The 27,537-nt window shown below is 38.4% G+C and overlaps 1 protein-coding gene across 1 annotated transcript in view; it reads right to left on the bottom strand.

The window, feature by feature from the left end:
* Positions 1-462: 462 nt before the first annotated feature.
* Positions 463-27,537, bottom strand: part of LOC133520581 (RYamide receptor-like) — a 91,087-nt gene continuing 64,012 nt past the window's right edge. The window contains exon 7 of the mRNA XM_061855088.1: positions 463-951. Within this exon, the coding sequence (XP_061711072.1) occupies positions 782-951 (170 nt within the window). The 3' untranslated portion in view covers positions 463-781. The remainder of the gene's footprint in view (positions 952-27,537) is intronic.

Below are 27,537 nucleotides of genomic sequence, written 5' to 3'. Positions count from 1 at the left end.
TAAATAAAAATCTGTGTTGACTTTTATTAACGCATCAAAACATTAAATATCATAAATAAAGACACAGTATTATACTGTATAAATATATTCTGTACAAAATAAAAGAAACAAGAGTAGAGATTATCGTAAAGTGAGAGGGATGAGCAAGCTTTTTCAAGAGCTAATGTTTTTTTTTTCTTAAAAAATAAATACTGACGCTGGGAACAGGCGGCAACAAGCGATGAATACAAGTAGGTATAGATGTACACGGGATCTGTAGGTATACACGTACGGTTCTTGCACGAGAAAATAATCGATCAGCACATACGTTTACAGTCGAACACGATCTTTATGTTTTGGCTTATTTATATTATCAGTGTATATTTACATTGTAGATCACTTTACACTATAGTTCTAATCTTAACATACTAATGACATATTTAAATAGCCAACTTAAAAATATTAAGTATTTATTATGTTCGTTGCAAAGCTAGTGAATGCTTCCTACCTACTTAGCTTCCTTTCCTGAATACCATCAGGCAGTCTAATAGCCAATTAGGTTGCCAGTGCATCGTATAATGTATCAGCCTTACTTTACAATTAAGCCGTGTTTACTCTTTCGGGGTCTTGTGACTACCTCATAATACAAAAATAAAGCCCACTTCATAAGTAGGTAAACGTGTAGCTTATTACATAGCAGTAAGTCTGAGATTAATATGTTAATAAGCCGTAGCTATTTTACTGCCGCCCAGTTTTTGAAAAGTCAGATTTTTGTAACGTTTATGCAGTTCCTTTCCTCAGTCTAATTAAAGTGCGTGCGCACGGAGAGCGCGCGCACCGGCGGGGGCGCAGCACGAGAGGCTGGCGCGCGACGTGTGGAGGCGCACGACGAGCACGTCGGCGCTCGCTGCAGGCGGCTCACGCAGCTCGTCATGGTGCCGCGACGTGTTATGCCATTCATGCCGATCATTTCTGAGACAATAAAAACATCTGACGTCAATCGTTGTGTTAGAACATTACATACCAAACTCGTCACTATCAAAGCAACATAGGTAATTAAACTTCAAGCCCTCAATAAAGTACGCCAGTGTCAGGTTTATTCCTATTAAATGTGATTTTGCATGGATTTAACTGATTTTAATTTGTAGCGATGCATTTAAAAGGTTATAATTCATAATGGCGCCTCAAGACACTTGAATGCACGTGAAGTAATCATTTACTCTACCATTTTTTAAGCACGTCGCACGTCATTTTTGAGTTGTTGGAATGATAAATTTATTTTAATTAATTAAATAATAATTCACTTTACTTAATCAACCGACCGAAATCTTGTCACGCTAAGGGTTAATTACCTTATGCAATGTTACTCGTACTTTCCGCTATGATGTTTAATTTGCTTTAAAGCCTGATTAAAAGTTACCTACGAATTATTTATTAAGTAACTGCTGTCTTTATTCTAATAAAGCTCTTAAACAATCTATATTGACTAACTAAACTAAAATATAATATTACAAAGGGTCTAGCAGGCTAAGCGAACAAGAAGTGCCCCCAACGACGGATTTTGTCGATATTTCTGGTAGTGTACTGTTAGGTCCTAAGGATCCTCCATGCTTAACATCAGACCTCGATTCTCTTTTGTTTGCGAGTTATTCAGGATAACATAAAATAATTAGGGTATCATTGAAAGTGTCATATTTTATAAACGATTCAAGTTACGTGAACCAAACGAAATTATATTTGATAACAATAAAAAAAACTACAAAATGCATATTTTTTACCAGCATCCTGTCCTTAAACTTCATTGCAAAAAATAAAAATATTTTTTTCCTTCCAATTTTTTTTTTACTTTTCGCGGAGGTACACCTCCAAAAAAAATATGCATGAGTAGCCACTAATTCCCACTACATACACATATAAAAATATTTGCACAAATGTTCGTGCTTCATGTCAAAAAAAAAACGATTCTCCAATAAGTAGTCACTGGCATTATATGTACAGATAGAAGTACCGGTATCAGCGTAATTCGTCCCATTCGTTTTTCGTTCATTTCTTATGTCCGTCTCATTCTGTGTTCGTCACTCATTCTTTATTCGTCTCTATCGCTATACGTCCCTATCGTCTTAAGTCCAATTATGTAACCTGTCTCTTTCTTAATAAGTCTTTTTCGTTTTTCGTCACGGTCTTCCTATGACTCATTCTTAATTATTCCCTTTCGATTTTGGTCTCATTCACTTATTCGTCTCATTTTTTTTCATGCATTCGTTATTGGTCACATTCGTGATTAGTCTCATTCATTTTCAGTCTAATTCTAAGATCGTTACATTCGTTTTGCGTCTCGGTCGCTATGATTGCAGTTATTTTTTTCAAATGAAATAATGTTTATCTTGAGAAAAATTAGCTATCTTAGGTATCTAAGTCCCAGACCCTTCAGGGCCCTCATTTTTTTTCCGTTCTGTATATGTCCCCTAAACTTCAATTTGTTTATCAATTCCGATCCGGAGGAGATATGAATAGCAACTAAGACCTACGTAGTACCGGACGATTAGCGAACGTGCCCAAAAAAGAACGTAACGAGTTACCACTAAAGACAAAAAAAGAGTGAGACGAATAACGAAAGTGACTAAAGATAAAGTGCGAATGATACCAAAAACGAGAGACACAAACAAAGACATAGTCCTAGGAAGACCGTGACGAAAAACGAAAAAGACTTATTAAGAAAGAGACAGGTTACATAATTGGACTTAAGACGATAGGGACGTATAGCGATCGAGACGAATAAAGAATGAGTGACGAACACAGAATGAGACGGACATAAGAAATGAACGAAAAACGAATGGGACGAATTACGCTGATACCGGTACTTCTATCTGTACATATAATGCCAGTGACTACTTATTGGAGAATCGTTTTTTTTTTGATATGAAGCACGAACATTTGTGCAAATATTTTTATATGTGTATGTAGTGGGAATTAGTGGCTACTCATGCATATTTTTTTTGGAGGTGTACCTCCGCGAAAAGTAAAAAAAAAAATTGGAAGGAAAAAAATATTTTTATTTTTTGCAATGAAGTTTAAGGACAGGATGCTGGTAAAAAATATTCATTTTGTAGTTTTTTTTTATTGTTATCAAATATAATTTTGTTTGGTTCACGTAACTTGAATCGTTTATAAAATATGACACTTTCAATGATACCCTAATTATTTTACGTTATCCTGAATAACTCGCAAACAAAAGAGAATCGAGGTCTGATGTTAAGCATGGAGGGTCCTTAGGACCTAACAGTACACTACCAGAAATATCGACAAAATCCGTCGTTGGGGGCACTTCTTGTTCGCTTAGCCTGCTAGACCCTTAAAACTAAAATTAAACCTAGAAATAAAATAAAATCATCTACTAAAAAATATACTATACATAATATAATATACTATACATTATAATACATAGTAATAGAAAAACAGGCATCACGTAATTGTAATTAAAATATGTATACATATCTATGTCAAAATGTCTAATGTGGGGTTGATTATTAAATTGATCATTGTTTTGTCTAATTATACGACAATGAAACCTGCCAGAATCGAAAATATGTATGTGGTAATGTAATGAAACAAAACGTGAAAAGCCAATTTCAGGAACAATTTCCATTGGTAAATATCGCTAACATTCATTTATTCCAACGATCGTTCGTATTGCCGTGACGTCGTAATATTATTACATTGTAATATGTGTTTAGTAGCTTACGTTACGTACTCGTAGCTGTTCGCGTTTACATTATCTTTTTTTCTGGCCTAGTTGAGATGCTCATTCATGTTTTATGACCTTTTTACTATTTGCTGTTTGTTGCTTTATAACGTAGAATCTGTTTTTCAGCTATTACCAAATTATTTGGGGGCACGGTAGTGCCCTGGCTAAGACATCCTATTCGAAGTGCAAGGGCACTGCCTACCTTTTCTCGAAGCGCTTCGTTGTTTTTTTAATCCTCATTACTTCGGTTTGAATTATTCCAGATAAACAAATTTCTTGGGATATGATGTCGATGACTTATTAAAATACAAAAAGTTTCAATTGCATAGCTCTTACAATTTAGATTTATTTCTAAAAAACCGATTTCGTCACTGACTCATTCACTGATGATCATCAAAATTCTTAGAAAGCTAAAATTAGGTATGTAGATACGCTAGTTTTAGCATGCAAACAAAAAAAAATCCTAAAACATGGAACTCTTAATAGCCCAAAAATAGCCCCCAGCCGCTTAAACTAGAGAATGGAAGTTTGTATGAGACTTTGTTTGATAAGGACTCCTTGTAATAATCTATAAAATACATATTTCAGGACCCACCCTTTAAATTAGGGGGTGGAAGTTTGAATTGTTTTCTCATACAAACATAATTTCATGCTAGATCAAATAAAAGATTTGAGTCTGAGATGCAAAGATAGAAAGAGGGCTATGAAAAAAGAATCCACTGATGTGTAAGAAATATGCCCCAAAAAAAAGAAAGAAAACGGAATGAAATAAAAAAAAATCTTATCATAAGCAACTTACAAAATTAAGTCAATACCACCAAAATCAGTTTCATGTAAAATGTTGCCAAGACGATACCGTATGGCTCCCATGCACTGTCAAAAAGTTATCAGATCTCATGTAGAGCCAAGCTTCTAACTCTACAAGTCCTAACTTCACAAACTATATCTTACTCAAATATGTGGCTTGGCCGTTTCATTACTATAAGAACTATTGCATAATATGCACATTGCGAAATAGCCATTAAAACATGGCAAAGAATGAGCAAGCCGTGTATAGTCTTGCTCATTCTTGAAAAAATGCTTCTTAACCCTTTACCAGGCTAAGGGATATATATTTCCCACATGTAGCACTTCAAACATGTGTTCTATTTTCGATGAGTAAGACTGACATTCCATTGTCATTTTTGAACTGTCAGCCTGGTAACTTTAGACAGGGTTAACTTTAAACAAAATCACAACTTAATATCCTAATGCTTCGACCACGAAAAACTCACAGATTCGTTTTTCAGACAGTGTGTGGCAGTCGACGTGATCATTTACAGGATCCATAGGTCGACAGAGTTGGAGGGCGCACTAGTTTTTACGGATGAGTCTGTCATCTGATATTCCAAGTATTCCGACCAGCCAGCCAAAATCTCGACTTAGTTGACGTTCTCGTGAATATATTTGACAAAAATAATTAAAATACCTAACAATATTTTCCTTTGTCATTTTTGCTGAACAATATATTTTAGACAATGGGTCATGCTGCAATTCAAACAAAACTAAAACACGATTCTATTTATTTTACCAAAAATAAAAGCTAAACCTCCGCTTTCATGTTATTCGAAAAATGTTGACAATGAAACCTTCATAGAGTGATGCTATGGTAGTATGGTATCGTTGCTGAATATTAATAATTCACCTCAGAATAGTAAGAATTGGTGTAGTCAGCATTTCCTAGCCATTTTCGTCCTTAAATTACGACGAGAATTATAGACGAGATAGCATGACATATAACAGGGAATACCAAAATACTGTGATATAATATAATTACACAATTTTAAAGTAAAATTAATAAGAGGCTGGCGATATTGTTAAAATGTTTCTATTGGGGTCATTGCAAGATGTTTGACTGGCTTGATTTTTTATCCTCGTTTGATATGGTAGCAAAAAACATATTTTCATGATTTCCTTTTCAAAAAGTAATAACACTGAGGTGGCAACTATTAATATTTTTTTACACACTTTTAGTATACAATTTTGGGAAAAAATCAAATTATTTTATTACATATTTTGTGTCAAATCGAATTATTTTATTGTTTTTTAAAGTAGCCACACTACAATATATCAATATTAAATAGAAATAGATGTCATATATTAAAGAAAAAGTGACATAAACATATGACATCTACTTCAGTTATATATAACCTCAAACTTAAACTAGACGTAGGTTTTAGTGCTATAAAACTATTCGGAAAGATTTTATTAGTTTAGTCTTCACTACCAGAGTATAATTAATTTTTGAATCTTTTTCGAGCGGCAATGTATTTCGTACATCATGATTACTTGTGACAGTTGTGACGTCGCGTCATTAATGGGACGTTTTAAGTTAAAACAAAGTAGTATACATTGCTTGCTGAATTATTTTGTATAAAAAAATAAAAGTCGTCCATTTTTTATAAAACCTATGAAAGTGTGTTAATTACAGACTAAACTAACTGCCCTTTGATTATGTGGTCGTAACAAAATTACACGCTGTATATGTTTAATGTGTATACGTGTTAAATATTGTAACTTAAATTTGAACCACTTCTCGGTGTCTGCTTTAGATAAAATTTAGCCTACCTCTGTATTTTCGATGACAATGCAATATGCTAACATGGAACTGATCCGATGATGCAGACCTTTCGACTGCAAAGCCAAAGGAACTCTTCGATGGGAAACCGTAAACACATTAAGTTTAGGATCATTTGAAAGGTCTCGAGGAGTTCTTGATAAACATACAAAAGAGAGAAAGCATAGTTGGCAAAAAATATTTTTGTTGGTTACTTGTTTATTTAAACTTCTACCTGAAACGATAGCGCTAAATCTATGTAGTACTAACTTACAAGCTATTCCAATTCATAAGTCACATTTATTTTTTTATATGGTTCGTCATTAGGTAGATGTTATCAAATAACACTATAGTTAGCAAGCTAAGCTAAGTAGGTAAAGGCAGGTGTTTGCGTACTCCCACTATATGGAGCGCAAAGCGCAACTAAATACCAATTGATGTAGGTTGACATTTTATATTGATCAATTACCTGGTAGCTAGTCCTAGTATAAATACCAACTATTCAGGTATAAATAGCGAAAAGCGCTTACGCACAGTGGATCGAAATGAATAAAAAATGGACATTCGCATTTTTTTCCAAAAATCCTATTTTAAAAATTGCTCTTCGGTTGAAAATGATATAAGAAATAAAAAATGTTATATAATTTTTTTCAAAATAAGGCTTATTTTAAGCAGAAAAAAATAAAATGTATTTTTTTTGTATGAAACTGAAAAATAGGTATCTTATTGTAAGAAAACCGTAACCGATCCCGCTTTTAAACCTTTAGAATGTCATTGTCCTACTTTAGAACAGTAGAAAATAGTAAAAACCTTATCTGAGTAGGTGCCCGTTTTTTTTGTAGTCTTATATTAGCTAGTAGAATGGACTTTGAAATGATGATTTTTAATGATTATTTTGTTAGTAGGTTCATTTGGATTTGATTTAAAAAAATCCTGGTATTTCTCAGTTAGTAGTTTCCTCGCGTTGGTGTAGGGAATTTTTTTGTGTTTCACTCGGAGGCAAAGTTTGTTTCACCCTCGTACCTTGAACCCTCACAACGCTCAAGATTCCACTTTTCGAACCACTCTCTATGCTCGTGGTTCAATTTTGGAATCTTTCGCTTGCTCGGGTAACAATATTAGCACGAGTGGTTAACAACAACTTTGACCCCTGTAACATTTTGAAATTCAAAGAGTACTTTCAAGCCGGGCGTTTCTAGCAGAGACGGAAAAATGAAAAAAGGAATGTGATATTATTCCGAGATCAGATAAGGGGCAATTTTCACCTGTGAATTTAAGCTGAACAATGTTACTATCTACCAAACACCTTTAGCAATCCCCGCGTAGGAAGCATTTTAGCCGGTCCATTAGGTCTTTTATGTTAGGTTGTGCATTTAATCCTTCTACAAAGAGAAAGGTTGTTTAAAGGTCCACCAATTCGATAAAAAATAATGTCTATATTATTTTTACATTAAGCTCAGCTCAGTGTAAAAAGCGCTTCGAGGTGTTTTGTAACATATATACGAAAATTTATTTGCGTATATTTTTTTTTAAATAAAAGTAGACAATCCGACACAGCGGGCTGAAACGTCCAAACAGCAAACTCTTACGAAAAGTTACGAAAAAACCTATTCCAAAATCGATTCAATGGTAAACGGTTTTTTCTACTTGTCGACTGTAATAGTTAAATTAAGATTTCGTATACCAAACCATAATTGCGTACTTTTCATGTATGGGCTCCCAACTCATATTTTTTTTCATACTACGTCGGTGGCAAACAAGCATACGGCCCGCCTGATGGTAAGCAGTCTCCGTAACCTATGTACGCCTGCAACTCCAGAGGAGTTACATGCGCGTTGCCGACCCTAACAACCCTCCCTCCCCTCGTTGAGCTCTGGCAACCTTACTCACCGGCAGGACCACAACACTATGAGTAGGGTTATTTGGCTACGGTTTTCTGTAAGGTGGAGGTACTTTCCTAGTTGGGCTCTGCTCTAGATCTGGAATAACATCCGCTGTGCTGTGCCCTACCACACAAAGCGAGATGACATTCACAATGCCCATACCTCTCTTGTGGACATAGCTTAAGGATGTACCTTGGTCCCGGTCAAGTATTATATTCCTTTCGATATACTGCAGTCAATTATAAAAAAAATTACCATTTACATGCCGCCGTGCTCCCATAGGAAAGACTAAACGGGTTTGACTTTGTGCGTCTTTTGTATTACATTTTTGTCTACTGAGATACTTAGCAATTATCATTAATTATTTAGGGTTTATAGTAAAAAAAAAAGTATTCTTTTAGATGACTCGTAGAAAAAGTATTGTATACAATAGTGATATAATCAAGCTTTTCAATCTCGTAACTTACTAAGGTAACTCAGCAAGCTTCATTGCCTAAACACGGTACTCGACTGAAAAACTCTCTATTATCATTTTATTAAGAATAAATAAATAAATATTATAGGACTATAGCAGCCCGCGGCGCTATATCTGCCGACGATAGCTCAATGGAGAAGGCACCGGGCTGTCGCCACCACTCCTACTGCCAAAACCGTGACCACGGCCCTCTACGTCGCCGCGTGAAGAGGAGCGAATACGATGCGCGAGGAGATAGCTAAATAAACTACTGTTTCGCACAAACTGACTTTTATTACACGCGATACAAAGGTATAAAAATACTCCTACAATCCCTACTACGCGATTGAACCGCTTCTGGTTCTCTTCCGGTTGGCTTCTTCTTGGTTTTCTTGAGGCTTCTTGTTGCTGGATCACTCGACGACTGACTACGATTTCTCTCCGTTCCTTCCTCGCTTATATACGAATTTCGTAGAAAAGGAACACCCTTACGATAAGGAGATAAGACGCGTTTCGATTCGTTCTGAATCAAGCCCTCTGATTGGTCGGTTACTTGATTCGGCTTTGTTCGGGTTAAATCGTGTTATCTCGTTATCGTTTACATAACTATAATTCTCACAAATATCTAATTATTGACTTAAATATTGCATAACACGCTAACTCGGTTACTAGGTCAGTGAAACAAAACAATAACACCTGTCCGACTTGCTTACTCCACGAATACAAAGCCTATTGTTCGTCCGCACTCGGAACAATAGCCCGTTTCTCGACGGTTTACGGCATGCTATTATCTAATAGCTAGGATTACGATAATATGACCTATATTAGGGTGTTAAGCAATTCACGCTCTACGATTATATGTAACATTCATTAGTCTAATTAAAGTAATTACTGCGATAATAACCTAAATATATGCGTCTCATAGTACAACTGAGCGTAATCGAATTCTGTACGGGAAATTGACTGACCAATCACGATCGAGATTTTCTGTCTCGCTGTTTTTTACCTTTCCTTGTCTTTATTTGCATGTGATTGGCTATAATTATGAACCAATGAATAAGTTTTCTTTATTTTCTTATTCCTTCGTTCATCTCGCTCTTCGAATAAGGAATTGGGATTTAGGGTTTGCGTGACCTAAATATCGAATAATACCTGATATAACGAACGATTACATAATTCTTATGTCTAATAACAATCTAATTATATCTTTGCCCTACCTAACGGATAAAATCTTTATTTCGAATACAGCCTTAATCGTATTTCAACTTAATTAATCTTAGCGTCATCTAAGTTTCTGGTCGCGTCGCTAACATTTTGTCCCCGCAGTCGAAGACTCCTGGTGCATGGGTTGCGACGCGATGACCGCCAGTCTGCAGCTCGGCCTGCGTAGCGTCCCGTGCCTCGTCCTGACGTCTGCGGAGCGGACCCGTCCATCGGGGCCTGGATAGACGACCTCGACGACTCCTTTGGGCCATACGCTGCGAGGTCCATTGGGTTCAGCGATGATGACCACGTCTCCCGGCTGGATCTGTCGTCCTCCTTGTAGGCTTGCCTCGTGTAGCACGGTCTGCCGGATTAAGATCGGTCGGTACATATCTCCATGCTTGACGATTCGATTTCTCGGTGATCTCGGCTAATCGATGTGATACGAATGGCTTATAATTTCGTGCGTCGTCTTTGATCCATCCTAGTAGGACTCTTGAATCCGTCCAATAAATCACTTCGTCGATGTCGTATCGTTGCTCGTTGCAAATCGTTTCTGCTAACCGTACTCCGATGACTGCCGCTGTTAGCTCCAATTTCGGTACGGATAGTACCTTCAGTGGACAAACTCTGCTTTTGCCCGCTGCTAAACTTACTCGAACCTCTTGCTCTGAGTTTTCTATGCGCCAATATGCTGCAGCGCAATATGCTTCCGTTGACGCGTCGGTGAAAATATGCAGAGTATATTTCGTAGCAGCTCTCGGTGTCTCGTACTGTCGCGGTATGCGTAGCGTAGCTACATGTTTCAGTGCATTCAGCCACTGAAAAAAGTCTTCAGCTTCTTGGTATGGTAGCGGTGCGTCCCAATCCGTTCCTTTTGACCAAACTCGCTGAAATATTATCTTCGCGCTTATCACGAATTGAGCGATAAGTCCCATCGGGTCGTAAATTGACATAATCGCGCTGAGTAACTCTCGTTTCGTCGGTGATCGCTCGTGATTCTTTACTGCGTCCGGTACGCGCAGCATCTTCGTATTGTATCCTAGAGTATCGGTGCTAGGATCCCAAGTCATTCCTAGAACGGTCTGTTGCTTCTCGCCTAGATGCGTCGGTTCTTGTGCGTGAAGCTCTGGCTCGATGCTCGCTAACAGTCGCTCGCTGTTGCTCGCGTAGCCTCGTAGGTGAAAGTTTCCCTCGGCGTGAGAGTCTCGTACCTGCGATGACACTCTCAGTAGCTCATCTTCAGTCTTGTAGGACGCCACATAATCATCCATGTAATGATTATTGTGTATATCGTAGACCGCCTCTGGATACTTGTCCTCGTTGTCGGTTGCGTTACGATTGCGCACTGAATGCGCGAGAAACGGTGATGATACGTTTCCGAAACAAACTCTGTTTAGCTTGTAGACTTGCGGCTCCATGTCTCTTCTCGTACCTCGCCACAAGAATAGCTGGCTCTGCTGGTCTTCGGCTCGAATCTGGATTTGCAGAAACATCTCCTGTATATCTGCTACTACTGCGAAGCTCCATTCGCGAAACCTCAGTAGTATACCCAGTAGGCTTTTTAGCAGGTCTGGTCCCGCTAAAATATAGTCGTTCAGACTATTTCCTTGACTTTTCGCGGCACAATCGAATACGGCTCTTCCTTTGCCTTTATTCAAATTAAAAACACTAAAGTGCGGCAAAAACCAAGTCTTATCGGTTTGCGGTGGTTCCATAATACGCTCGGCATATCCTTTTTTCAGCAACTTCTGAATCTGGGCTTCGTAGTCCTCTGCGAAGTCCTTGTCGCGACGCATTCTCGTTTCCAAGCTATGTAATCTTGAACGCGCCATAGCGTAGCTCGGTGGTAGCTTCACGTCGTCTGACGCCCATAGCTGGCCAACCTCGTAGCGATTTCCAACTTTTCTCACGGTTTTATTAAATATATCGATGGCTCGTTGATCGCTCGGACTCACGTTCTCCTTTTGCGTTACGCCTAACGCCTCGATCGACCAATGTTTCTTCACTTGCTCGTTGAGATCTTCATCCCCCATACGGCAGTGTAACACGGTTTGCTCGTTCGTACGAATGATGCGTGGCATTCTACCGAAAAACGCCCAACCTAGTGGTGTTTTCATAGCGCACGGCTCGTTCTCGCCGCCCTGCCTGATTTCCGTCGGTGTAATCAAGTGACTATAATCACCTCCGATTAACATCTGTGGTACGCCTGTTCCGACGTAGCATTCGTCGCCTAAGTCCGCCAGATGTTTATATTTGAGTAGTTGCTCCTTATTGAGCGACTGTGACCTGATTCCTAGGCCATCTACGGTCTTGACGGTAATCTCGTGTTCGGTACCTCCTTTCGCCGGTCTCACGGTGGCCTTAACAGTCTGTGTTATCGACGTGTGCTTGAGATTCCTTATTCCTCGAATACATAACGGCTCGTCTTGACCCACTGCACCTATCTCATCAGCAACATCTTGATCGATCATCGACAATGTCGATCCGTCGTCGATAAAAGCGAAAATATGCGCTGTTCCTTGCGGGCCTGTTACCGTTACAGGCAACACTTTCAACAACACGTTGTAGTTCGGGGTCGATGACACGTAGACTCGTGGTTCGTTGTCCTCTCGTGGCGTAACTTGCGTAGATTGCGGCTCTTGTGCCGCCGTCGGCTCGATCGATGCTGTAGTAACTCGCGCTACGGCCGCTCGTTGCGTAGCATGAGTCATCGCCATCGCGGTATTATCACGGAGCTCCTGCGTCGTCTCCGCGTGGAGCAGACGATGATGCACGTGCGGACAGCCTGCCACACCGCACCCTTTCGCCTTGCACTGTATTTTGAGGTGCTTCGCGTCCATGCACCTATAGCATATTCGGTTGAGTTTTGCCCACTCCCATCTTGCGCCTATGCTCTGTGCGGCTAGCTTGCGACATTCCGGCGTTGAATGATTGCCGCCGCAATACAGGCACGTCGACTTCGATGTACTGGCTTGACGCGTCGCATACGTCACCTTCTGTGCTGTGGCGTATCGACCTCCGGTTGTGGTAGCGGGAATCGGATAACGCGGCGCGGATGTATTCGTACGAGTGCCGGTCGCGCGCGCGTTCGGTGCTGCTGACGGTACCTGCGCACGCCTCGGGGCTGCGCGGGCATGACAAAACGCCATTTCTTGTTCACTTTCCTCCATCAGAAAGTCAGCAAGTTGCAGGATCTCGGGTTCGTCGGTATCACGATGATTGCGTGCGTAGTCGCACCACCTGCTTCGAATATGGGGCGATAACCGGTCCGTTACTTCGCGAATCAGCAACGGGTTGTCGGCGTAGTGTCTCCGATCTATATCCATAATAGTGGACACTATGTTCATAATTTTGATTGCGAAGCTGTTGAGATCGTTCGCTGTAGGTCCCAACGCTGGCAGCTTGCGCAAATCTTCGATTGCTCTGTCTAGCAATACTTCGCTCCGACCAAACTGCTTTTTCAGTATTCGAATAATCATATCTGGACGAGTTGCGGTCGATAGGACGTGTGACACACATGTCTTCGCGTCCCCGCGTAGCGCCATACGCAGTCGAGCGACGTTCTCGTAGTCGGTAAACTTATATCTTCTCGACGTCTCGGTGTACGTGTTGTAGAAACTTCGCCACTCACTCACATCTCCGTAGAAGTGAGGTAGTTCGAAGATATCCTTCGGTGCCGGTCGAGCCGCCATTTGCATCTTCTCGAATAACTGCAACATAGACTCCGCTACGGTTCCTTCCTGAGTGAGCTGTGTACGCTCCGTGTGCGGCGTACGTGGCTCGATCGGTGGCGATAACGATCGCCGACGGTCCTCGCGGCTCGGTGAGCGACGTCGAATATGCCTCTCTTCCCGCGTGGAGCGCCTTGGAGTCTCGTAATCCGGTGGGGGCTCGTTGGCTAACCTCTTCTTGGACTTGACGGGCTCGGTTAGCGTCTTGTCCTGCGATTCGTCGATCCATGTCAGGATGCGCTGGTGTTGCGGTCCGATTTCGCTCCTATCGGATGCCGCGTCGGATTCACTGGCTTCTGCACGAATTTGCAGCTTCTGGGCTTCCAGCCTCTTCTTCACTAACTCGGCTTCTAACTGCAGCTCCTTCTTCTGAATCTCCGCTAGCCGCTCGCTCGCCTCCAGCTCGGCTTGCGAGAGTCTGGCCTCGATGACGGTACTCGCTTGTGAGCACACGGACTGCGCACGGGTGTGCCTACCCGGAGTGCTCGCCTCCTTTGGAGTATCCTTCGGTCGTTGCGATGTGGTAACGTCTTTAACCACTGTCTTCGAATGACGTAACGGGATCGGTGTAGGTCTCGCAAGACGTCGCAGGCGTTTGTTCAGGTCCCTTCGCCATAGCAACATCGTATCTTGCGAGGGAGACCTCGGTGGCCTCTGGTAGACGTCGTCGATCGATAATGTAGCCGCTGCGCCTAACGGTTCCGCGCTAGCAGCTCGATGGGTGACCGCTGCCGCGTCGGCCGACTCGCCAGGGGGGAGGGGAGGGCGCTCCGCGTCGGCGTCCTCAGTCCTCTCAGCGTGTTCGCGGGCAACCTCACGATGTTGGGCCGCCGCCGCGCCTTCTTCTAGGAAACGCTGCCTGTCTTCGTCGCTCTGTACCGACGTAGCCTTCTTGGTCCGAATTATCGGCATCTTGACGATGTGAAACGATGGGGTTCTTCACGCAGAGTAGAAGCTGATCTCGACGGTCTTGATGGGCTGACAGTTGATCCGGTGCTCGAAGGACCAGGAAAATATAGCAGCCCGCGGCGCTATATCTGCCGACGATAGCTCAATGGAGAAGGCACCGGGCTGTCGCCACCACTCCTACTGCCAAAACCGTGACCACGGCCCTCTACGTCGCCGCGTGAAGAGGAGCGAATACGATGCGCGAGGAGATAGCTAAATAAACTACTGTTTCGCACAAACTGACTTTTATTACACGCGATACAAAGGTATAAAAATACTCCTACAATCCCTACTACGCGATTGAACCGCTTCTGGTTCTCTTCCGGTTGGCTTCTTCTTGGTTTTCTTGAGGCTTCTTGTTGCTGGATCACTCGACGACTGACTACGATTTCTCTCCGTTCCTTCCTCGCTTATATACGAATTTCGTAGAAAAGGAACACCCTTACGATAAGGAGATAAGACGCGTTTCGATTCGTTCTGAATCAAGCCCTCTGATTGGTCGGTTACTTGATTCGGCTTTGTTCGGGTTAAATCGTGTTATCTCGTTATCGTTTACATAACTATAATTCTCACAAATATCTAATTATTGACTTAAATATTGCATAACACGCTAACTCGGTTACTAGGTCAGTGAAACAAAACAATAACACCTGTCCGACTTGCTTACTTCACGAATACAAAGCCTATTGTTCGTCCGCACTCGGAACAATAGCCCGTTTCTCGACGGTTTACGGCATGCTATTATCTAATAGCTAGGATTACGATAATATGACCTATATTAGGGTGTTAAGCAATTCACGCTCTACGATTATATGTAACATTCATTAGTCTAATTAAAGTAATTACTGCGATAATAACCTAAATATATGCGTCTCATAGTACAACTGAGCGTAATCGAATTCTGTACGGGAAATTGACTGACCAATCACGATCGAGATTTTCTGTCTCGCTGTTTTTTACCTTTCCTTGTCTTTATTTGCATGTGATTGGCTATAATTATGAACCAATGAATAAGTTTTCTTTATTTTCTTATTCCTTCGTTCATCTCGCTCTTCGAATAAGGAATTGGGATTTAGGGTTTGCGTGACCTAAATATCGAATAATACCTGATATAACGAACGATTACATAATTCTTATGTCTAATAACAATCTAATTATATCTTTGCCCTACCTAACGGATAAAATCTTTATTTCGAATACAGCCTTAATCGTATTTCAACTTAATTAATCTTAGCGTCATCTAAGTTTCTGGTCGCGTCGCTAACAAGGACATTATTACATAAATTGACTAAGTCCCACACTATTAAGCTCAATTAGGCTTGTTATGTGGGTACTTAGACAACGATAAATATAATATACAGATACATAAATACATAGAAAACACCCATGACTCAGGAACAAATATCCATGCTGATCACACGAATAAATGCCCTTACCAGGATTTGAACCCGGGACCATCATGCAGCTTCGTAGGCAGGGTCACTATCCACTAGGCCAAACCGGTCGTCAAAGAATAATTATTGTCTATTATTAACTAACACAAACGGGACTTAATCGCGTATTAAATTTTAAATTTACCTCCGACGTTTCAAAGGACGGCGTTCTCACAGCAGATCCCCAGCAGAACGCCGTCCTCGACGTACAAACTCAACATTTCATCCACTACGTTTTCATGTATCTATTTGCACCTTATCCGAAAGAACAACTACGATTATCACCAAACTGAAATTAATTTAAATATTGCTCCGGGTTCAAGTTAAACTATACCCACGTTGAACGGGGACGATCAATTAGCGAACTTCGTCCTACGAACTTAGCAGGACGGTAATTCTGCGCGTATTTTGAGAACTCGTGGCGATTTTTAAGGGCTTTTCAACGTTTGTAAAAAATTGTTCCTACTTAGGTACTATTAAATAAATCAATATTATAGAGACATTCTTACACAAATTGAATAAGTCCCACGGTAAGCCAAGAAGGCTTGTGTTGTGGGTACCCAGACAACGTTATATATAATATACAAATACTTAAATACATAGACAACATCCATGACTCAGGAACTAATATCTGTGCTCATCACACAAATAAATGCCCTTACCGGGATTTGAACCCAGGACCATCGGCTTCATAGTCACTATCCACTAGGTCAGACCAGTCGTCATTCAAAAATAATAAAGTCATACATTCAAGACAAACAATGTCTATTGTGCTAAGACTTGATGTGGAAAAACATCATCACACTACACCTTATAAAACAAAGTCCCCCGCCGCGACTGTCTGTATGTATGTATGTTCGCGATAAACTCAAAAACATGAAATTTACATGCGGTTTTCACATATCAATAGAGTGATTCTTGAGGAAGGTTTAGGTGTATAATTTGTTAAGGTTTTATGTAACCCTTGCGAAGCTGAGGCGGGTCGCTAGTTTTGTGATAAGACGGTCATGTTACTTAAGTACAGGTTTAAAGGTAAGACCACCTGATTTTTGTATAACTAGTACTTATAAAAAAAAGACATATTCATGATAGTACAGCTTTTTCTGCGTAAACTAAAATGCCTCTACTCATCTTTTAATTATTTTTCTCTCATATCCAAGGATCATGTATTAAATCTAAAATATTGACAATGTTGTTTCCCTCGGCAATGAAGCCGGTAACAATCTGGCGCAGTAATACTGCCGGTTTTATTCTAAAACATCTTACTTAGGGTTTGGAATATTGGACGGATTCCAATTCTGGAACTGATTTTCGATATTGGGTCTTATTCCGGAATTCCGGAACTGGTTCCGGAATTAGGGTTCATCATATGATTATTCAATTTTTTGGTAAAAATACGACAAAAAATTTGAAATTCTGATACTTACGTATATTAAAGAGAAATATCAATAAATTGAATACTGCCATCTTTGCACCTCTTATTTTAGCACCTTATTACTATGGTCACATTTAATTATAGTCGTTAGATTTGTAGCTGGCCCCTAACGGCTTATCCTTTGTCTATTGTTAACTAAAACCGCGCGTGCCACTACCTTGATTGGAATCCCGAGTTTTTGACTTACGCTCAATAGGAAAAAAATCACGCGCATAGGTCTAAAATGTACTTTAAAAATGTGTAACAAATGATGCACAAAAGTTTTAAATATATAAATTTCTTCCAAAAAACGGCAATAAAATGTCTGAGGGAACGAATTGATTACTCGTTCTTTCTTGTATTTAATCGTACGAATAATTAAAATTAAATAAATATGATATCATTGCTCCCGAGCACGCACTTCCTTCTCGCTCACGCTTACGCTCAGTAAGAGTGAGAGAAGAACACGAACTTACTGGGCCTTAAGATGAATTTGAAATTTTTGAAATTTGCTTGGCGTCCCGAGAACATGCGAAAAGGAATTTAATTCTGCAGGAAAGAAGCAGATGATAACCTGTGAGCCATTTTTCTGGTAGAATAGTATGTGTTTGCTAGGCATAAAAAAAAATTGAACACAATAACTTTAAATCCATGATCAAAATAAGCTCAGATGGCGATGAAACGAGTCAATCCCAGTTCGGAAGTTTGACATTCAGCAACGTTTAAAAGTTTAAGCCAGGCAAAAGCTACAGCTGCTGACTTTCCCGCAGAGTGAAATCGTAAAATAAATTTGTTTCCCAGCGTTACTTGGATCCAGCGAGCAAATGGCTTCGATAGGTAACCTCTGTACGCAAATGTGCCTTATCTAGTAAAGGTGCAACCTACTCCGCTTGAAACACCATTACCGGTGCTGTGAGACTATATATAATCTCGAGAGAGCTTTTCACGTAACGAGATTTGAGAACGTATTAGTTTTACGCGATAATACTACCTACAACGATCAGTGATTAACGTGACGCACGGATTAAACAGATTTAACAAAGAAGAATCTTATTCCAGTACAATTCAGTTACCTTTCAATACACGTTGTATGTTAATACGAATACAAGAACGATTGAGAGTAAATAAAAATGGAATAGTTTTAATTTAAATTATTATACAAAGAAATCATTACTATACCAGTGTCAGTACCTATCTGCAAAAAATACTTAAAACCACAGCAATTACACAAAGAAGAATTTTTAATAATTTAATTTTAACTAAAGATAATTTTATATATATATTTTTTAATTTAAGTAAAATATTTGCATGAGCGATTTAATGCGATTAAATTATTTTCGTTTATATTGACCGAATAAAGTAACTTGGAAAATGTCTATGTCACAGTAAAATTGTAAGAATCCGCCTTTTACAAACGGCATGAAAACGTTTGTAAAATGAGGACGCCGTTTGTAAAATTTCCGCAGGCAAAGTGTAAAAAGTCCGCATTTTGTACTTATAAACTACCTTATGACATTAACAGCGCCGTTTACAGTTTTTGGTCGAATTTGTTGTTTAATTTACCAAGCGTGGCGCTGCTCCATCCATCCATTCATCCCTCCGTCAAATCTGGAGTTCGTCGGACTTATTAGGGTCGCGTGGGGCGGGGGAGTCTTTTGGATCTGGGTAGCTCCGGCGCTGCGGAAGAGCAGCCCTTCGGCCCTAGCGTGACGAAGCAGCTCTCCCTTCGCGCCTTCAATTTGCTCTCTAGCGCAATTTGCTCTCTAGGGGTAAGACAGACAAGGCCACGTAGATAAGGTGCCCTGATCTGGTTTTGGGGGACCTTGATATTTTGGTAGCCGTGAGGATGTGGTATGGTGTAAAAGTTATTATAAATTGATGAAACAGCAAAACATGATCACATCATCATGATCACTCAGACAATCATCACGTTTACGTTGACTCTATTGAGCGCACTAACAATATACCTTCGGTAATTTGCAAAACGTTTGAAGTTTGTAAAATGACGACACCGTTTGTAAAATGCCGAATTTTACAATTTGACTGAGACATATGTACAAAATCTCTTTCCTCCAATATTGAAGTTGTTGCCAGATGGCGTCACTAACATGTCAGGTCTACATTCCATCCTTTTTGTTCAGAGTTCGTTCAAAATAACTTCGTTTCAATAGATGGCATGGTATATTGGAGAAACGGGATTTTATATAAACATTGTCCACTTTCTTGATTTATTTCCCCGTGGTTGTATTGCAATGAGTAGGTAAATAATATTATTTAATACCTATATGAAATGATTCCTTGAATTAAGAATATATGATGATCTAAGTACTTAATACAATATAATTTGGTGAAATATTCATTTGGCTGCCCAAAGCCCTCATAACGGTAATGTCCTGGCCACGACATTATAGATATTAACAAGCATTTCAGCGAGGACTCTCAATTAATGTAATAATCTGAATGAGGACAAGTGGCTCCGGAGCCCAGACATATACCTAAATACACAGACACCTAACTAGGCAAGTCTACTGATCTGGTTTCCTGTGTATATTTTTTCCAATTGTATGACTACGTTCATTTTTAACCAATATCAATATTTAAAAAAAACCAGCCAAATGCGAGTGGGACTCGCGCACGAAGGGTCCCGTATCATTATCTAAAAATCTCTTTTTTGTATGGGAGCCCCCTTAAATATTTATTTTATTCTGTTTTTATTATTTGTTATTATAGCGGCAACAGAAATACATAATCTGTAGAAATTTCAACTGGCTAACTATCACAATTCATGAGATACAGCCTGGTGACAGACGGACGGACGGACGGACGGACAGCGGAGTCTCAGTAATAGGGTCCCGTTTGAACCTTTGGGTACGGAACCTTGAAAATAATATATCAAGGTTACTTAAATACAATTTATTGCATGGTACTCTCGTTTGCGTCTTCTCTGACAATATCTCAATGTTAATCAAAAGCTATTTTTTTAACGCTGCACCCTTAATTACAGCCGGGATACATTTTTTTCATTACTTGATAGTCTTGGTACACACTCAAATAAGAAACGCATGGTTTATATTTTATTTATGCACCCGGGTCGTCAACTTTGATCATATTATCTACCTACGCCTTTATCTGATATGTATTATCCCTGAATCTTGTTGCGTGCTAACCCAAGCTGCGTTTTCCGGCAGGTACACTGTCTTTCAACTATTATATAACTTGTTAGGCCTTCCTGAATTTTGTAATACGTGATGCACGATGGAGATGTCTACATCTCATGTCTACGTATTGCTGCATCCCTGTCGTCCGTTACGAAATTCAGATTGATGTTAACAAGCTCTTATGCCCCAGCGGCCAGAATGTACCATGTCCTACTTCAAACATATACCCCGCCCTTGAGCAACTAAAGAGCAAACGCCTAACGTGTGTATGTCGTCAATTTTGGATATTCTGTAGATCTCATCTGTAATTATACTACAGCCTTTTTAGTTGTTACAAATGTTAGAAAGTCTAAATCGATCAACACGTTTATTTTTGCCGGTCACAAAAAAGTGTGCCGTACACAATTTCGCTCAGAAATGGACATGCTTATAAAATATTATATCAGTGGTTTATATAACAGATTAATACGATTTCATAAAACGCCCAAACCACCCAGACTCCATGGGTCTAGAGAAGGAATAACATCCGTAAATACCTGCTAATAAATATTTCCTAGAATACAAAATTAAACCCAATATCTGGAAGACGAAACCATAAATATGATTGCTAAATTATAATTGTATAAATAGACTGCCAATACTGTTGTGTGGTTTAATTATAGTTTTACTGTAATTTAGTTATAGTTTACTTTGATTGAACGGAAGGCCCAGCCGTACCATGTGTTGACACTTGACGTTTAGGACTGGGTAAACTCGATCGTGGTAGCCGTGCAGAAAATTCCACTCTCTTCCCCATCGTTAAAGTGACATCAAAATCAAATGGGTTGTTCGATGACACCGCAATATTGGTTTATCGTACCCATTTCTTACGGCTACTCGTTGCCTTTTCATGTGCGAAAAAAATGTCAGGAGTCTCGCATCTTTAAATAATGTTTTTGCATTCTGGCAAGGACCAAGGTCAAAGCTTATGGTAATTATAGTATTTTTCAAACAGAAAGCGAACGCTGAGAGATGTCATCTGCATACAATTTATAAGCAAAAACGCCAAATCTCGTAAAATTGTATTAAGATAACATTAATCAGCGAACCCTTCCTGTTTGAAAAATCCTATAGGTAAAAGCCATATTTGAAACTGTCAAAGAGTAGGTATCTATTTTCTTTAATATATAAATTTTCATTGAGTCTCGTACATGCTTTGCTGTTTTTCTCGGGAATTTGTGTTCCTGTCGAAGATTCCAGTTATAAATAAAAATAATTTGAGCAAATCATGAATAATATAAGGCATTAGAATACACGATTGTGGGTTTAAAAAACGAATGAAGTGAGTTTTAATTGGATCACACGAGTGTTTTAAAGCCTAATTATATACTGTTACATACACTATTTTATCTATACACATATTATAAACTTTCTATGGTATATTCACTAACCCAAATTACAACCAACGTTGGGGCATCGTTGCTCTCTTGGCGTTACCGAAATATTTTTATCGCTCATTTTAGTTTCGTGTAAAGTTTGCCAGTGTTTTTTTAAAAACAGAAAACGAATTTATTTTATAATTAAAACTAATTAAAAGATAAACTGTACGTCAAATGGCGGTAAATGAAAGTTTCCACGCATGTCACGAATCCGTAGTTTTTTTTTTCAGAGACAAACTAGAGTGCGAGTTTTGTCAAAATTGTATGCAACTGACATTATATTTTGAATAAAACGGCATCTCGACTGATATTAGAATAGAGGTCAAATCGATTTTGATGTAGTTATGAAGTAATTACAACATTATCACAGATAAGAAATGTGTTGTAACAAAACAGTTTAACGAATTTTGAAGGCATCATAGACGGCTTATGATATCTGTGTAGATATACATAGTATATTGCATTTATAATTCTGCCATAATAACAACCAAATATAATAATGAAATTAAAGGTTCCCCCATACATTTTAATGTTGTCGTTGAATAGTTTAGTAAAGGAATAGAGCGTGCATAAACCATAGAGGGCAGCACCGGAGACGTCAGTTTTTGTTTCCAATTCCAATGTAGCCCACAAGATGGCAAAACCTACTGCACAAAAAAACGGAAGTACGAGAACGGTAGATTGCAGCACTTGCTTTGGCGGGAATTGTCAATGTAGGGGAAACTGGGGAGGGTTGATCACCCCTTTTGATTTTAGACTAAATTTTTTAAACTATTAGCAGTATTGAAAAGCTTTATAGACCATACGATTCAGAATTTATCTATTTATGAATACTTTGAATTAGAACAGAATTGTGCAACAATTTAGACCATTATTTAAAGAAATGCCATAATGTAGACTTTTACCATGTGTCCCCTGTATAAGGGAGACATGTTTACCCCTGGTTGGGAGCCTTGATCCTGGGGGATCAAGTCTCCCAGGTTCTGGGGACACATGGTAAACAGATTTTTACCGTCTCACCATACCAGATTCTCACAGATTATATAGCCCGAATCGGAACTAGCAATGCATCTAGAATTAGGTAAACACACAACGAACATATATATACTGTATCTTCCATACTTAGCAGTTATATTTCCGCCAATAAGATGTCTTGATGCGAAAGGGATCAAGTCTCCCATGCTTGGGGACACATGGTAAATATATAGATTTTAAGTGACAATGCCATACTTTGAGGGTTGATTTCACGTTAATTTATTGAGTTGATCAACAGGAATTTAATCTATTAAGAAATCAAACACATAATGATCCGTATCTTTCAATTTTTAAGAAGAAACTAAAGAACACCAAACTGGTAATCAATTTTACAGTACATATGGTGCTACTTTTCCCCCATAGTGCGTAAATTAGCACATTATGTAGCTATGTTGAAAATTTGAAGGGTTATATGTACTGTAAAACGTTGTAGGATACATGTGCGAATAGGTAATTCGTAACTCGTGTAAAATATCCTATTTTTCGCACTTGTATCGTAAATAACTATTGCGCCATCAAAAAATCAAAAAGAAGTAGCAAACATAAAATTTCTTCTAACAAGTACACTAATTGTCTGTAGAATAATAATTAAAAAAAGTTTAATTGTTTATAAACAAACTTCCAAACAATCATAATGATTACTGTAAATTGATCTTATTTATCATTACCACATTTGGAGACTCAAGTAACAAGCTAACTATAATCTCAGAAGTTTTAACAGTCTAGAAATACCTAAATTGCGAAATTAAACATCTAAGTAATGATCAACAACAATAGCTAATACTTAGCTATATTATATTAATCAGTCTTCATCAAAAATAAGTTACTATTTGGCTTTAAACACTTTAATGGTAATACCAGCTAATACTTCTGATACAGCATTTTTTAATCTTTCCTTATCTATCAGTATTCTTTGTTTTTAACCTTCTCTGGTCGTATATTTTCGACGCATGATTTCCTAAAACAATAAAAAATTACAGCATTATGAAACGTTTTGTTCATTACTAAGTAGACTTGATCCCTTTAGGGGTGACATGATCCCGGGATCATGTCTCCCCCAAAGAAAAAGTCGAAGTCTCCCCATACATACTCAGGTTATAAAACATGGCGTGATCGAAACTTACGTTCGCGTATTTCAATGAAATCAAAGTTAATTAACACTTCAATAAACAACAAATAGAATAATCATACTCACTAAGAGCTTTTCTATTACATTTTACTTAATAAATCCAGTTAAAATTTACCGAAAATTAAATACAGCACGCAGCAAATTTTTCATAGTCCGCCACTTGCAAACCACTGACTTGTTCCAAACGGCGCCATGACAGAACGTGAAGTTAGGAGCGAATTAATGAGTGTTGCTAGCGTAAAAAACTGTATGACGTCTGGTTAAACTTGAAATGAAGATTACCAAGTGTCCCCTAGGGATCGACCCTCCCCACCTTCCCCTACATGTTTATTTTTCCGATTCAGGCCACAAGATGGAAGATCCTCCAACGCGCCCGCGGTCCCTATATGACGTGACGTGGAACTAGTGTCAAATTTTGTTTTGTGTAATAATTTAATTTCCCGTCAAACTGTCACACCAACTAACATCATCACAGCTGCTAAGACAACCTGACATAAAATGTCAAATAACTCACGATGTGTGTACCTATTCGTTGCCAAGTATTATCATTTTGTTTTCGTTTCAAACGTGCCATATGCTTTTTTGTTTATTCTGAGTTTTATTATCATGTAAGGTGAGATAGGATAAGTAAGACGAACACCGGAGCAAGAATAACACCTTATGTAATCGTCATAGTGTTTGTCTTGCCTCTAGCAAAATAAAATTCAACTTAATAATTTACTTGTAAGAGCAGCATTTCCAGCCATACGTACTCCGTGTAAAAAAGTAGGTACATTAGGAGTGTGGTAATTACAAAACTTTTTCATTTTTACCTTTCTGATAATGTTTATTTAATGGCCGTTAAAATAGGGCAACATAACCACGTAAGAGTAAAACTCATCAAATATAAGTTAGTATATTAAACAAAAAACTATCACACAAAAAGCCCGTGGCACTCATTTATTTACGCTGAATTACAGTCTAATGAAAATTTTTAAGATCACATAAAGGGCCTTGTGTCAACTGAACTCTCATTTTTAACCAACAGCGCAAGGCACATTTGCGGTAATGTGTTTATCAGTCTGTTATAATGTATGTCTGTTCCGTAGTGACACTCTAGAGGCCAAACGCGTTGGCCGATTTTGATGATTATTACGTTAATCGAGTTGTCTTAATTTTGTTCTAGTGTCACTAATTATAGGTATAAAAATATAACAGTTAATTATACCTATTTATATTATATTAATATAACAGTATACGTTAAAAGAACTACACAATATCGCGAATTCGCGACAATTAGACGCCATATTGTAAACATTGAATATCGACGTACGTTTTTAAAAGAGAAAATATAAAAATGATTGCCAACTAAATTTTATGTATAACATATCGAACGAAAGGGCTTGTTCTGAGAATTTCAAATACATATTTTTATTGTAATTTAATTTAAATATTTTTGAAGTTATTTAAATACCAAAGGCAAAATCGTGAGTACTTTCTTTTTCAGAAGGTTACTCGTAAACGTGAGTCGATCTTACAATAAAAACCGGCCAAGAGCATGTCGGGCCACGCTCAGTGTAGGGGTCCGTAGTTACTCTTCTGTCACAATAAGCTAAACTGGAGCTAAAAGTATAGTAAATTGTTAACCAAGGGATGAAACGGTACCTTTCACCCGAGTTAAACAAATAGGCAAATTTGCATAATCAGTACCTAAATAAAGTCTTTTTACTATGAAGGGAAAACTTTTTGCGATAACTCAAAAACAGCTAAACTGATCATGTCCGCTATAGTTTTCATTTAATGTCTTTCTTAAGCTCTACTTCCACGATTTTTTTCATATTTTTTGGACCTATGGTTCAAAAGTTTGAGGGGGGGGGGGGGGGGGGCACATTTGTTTTTCTTTCGGAGCGTTTATCTCCGAATATATTCACTTTATCAAAAAATGTTTCTTGAAAACCCTTATTAGTTTTGAAAGACCTTTCCAACAATACCCCACACTCTAGGGTTGAAGCGAAAAAAAATTTCACCCCAACTTTACGTGTAGGGGAGGTACCCTAAAAAAAAAAATTTTTAGATTTTATTGTACGACTTTGTCGGCTTTATTGATTTATATATCCATTCCAAATTTCAGCTTTCTAGCACTAACGACCACGGAGCAAAGCCTCGGACAGACAGACAGACAGACAGACAGACGGACATGGCGGAACTATAAGGGTTCCTAGTTGACTACGGAACCCTAAAAAGTAAAAAATAATATGTGATATTTGGAACCTTTGGGGCGTCTTTTATACGTCGATATCGATAAACTTTGATATATCGTACCATAATTATGTAATGAAATATTATAATCGTCGAAAAAATATTTAATGTTAAAATTTTATTGGAATGATTAAAAATGAAATGAAAAAACCATGTCGTTTAATAATATAATAATAAATAGCTACCTGCTACAGCAGCATCCTATCACCATATTACATTAACAAAATAAGGTGCAAAAACATGGCTCTTTTCGCGTATTACTTTTTGTTATAAATAAATTAGTAAATAAAATAGTCAAAATAAATTAGTGCCACTGAAAATCCGCAACATGGTGAAGTATAAAATATTCTCGAAGGGCTTTACTTGTTGTATGTCGTATTACACCCTTTTAATTATTTTATGATGTACCATCAGCCGTAAAAGTGCATGGAGACTTTATCAATGAATGCATTCATAATTTTTCCGTGCAATTTTGCAGCTCACTGTACGAGTAGGTATATGGAAATGAGCATGTAAGTATTAGTCCCAGAAAACGAGTAAAACGTAATTGCAAAGACGACATAAAGGCACATTAGCACAGTCGTAAAAGATGACAGTCTCACGGAAAGTACTCAGCAGACGCAATTTTGATGCTATTAAACTCACATTGTCTGCCGTAAGTAGTGGAACACCTCGTCTTGCTAACGAAATTTGCAAACACCTAATGGTCATACTCATACTTAATATTGATCAAAGGCGTATAGATGCGTACCTTAGATTCAAGGATTAGGTTAGGTTTTAGGATTGGAATCAGACGGACAGATAATTTTGGCCGTTTTTGCTTAGTGTTAGAAAGCTGCAATTTGGCATGGATATATAAATATAAATACACACCTAAATCAATAAAGCCGACAAAATGGTAAAATAAATATATATTTGTATATATGGTAACTACACGAATTTTTTTCTTTTTAGCTTCAACCGTATGGCGTAGCGTGTCGTTGGATAAAGAGTCATCAACAAACATTTTTATATAAAGTAAATATTTTCGGAAATAATCCAATAATATTATATAACTAATAGTTAGGTTAGACGCATATGTAACGAGCACAAAAAAACTTCCATATTTATTTCTATACCTACGAAGAAACCTGTTATTTTTGATAAATTTTCGCATTCTATTCATCTTTG

The sequence above is a fragment of the Cydia pomonella genome, chromosome 8 (genome assembly GCF_033807575.1).
Source record: "Cydia pomonella isolate Wapato2018A chromosome 8, ilCydPomo1, whole genome shotgun sequence".
NCBI classification, from domain to species: Eukaryota; Metazoa; Arthropoda; class Insecta; order Lepidoptera; family Tortricidae; genus Cydia; species Cydia pomonella.
The sequence above is the reverse complement of the archived record's forward strand: the minus strand, read 5'-3'. Positions and strand labels throughout refer to the sequence as shown.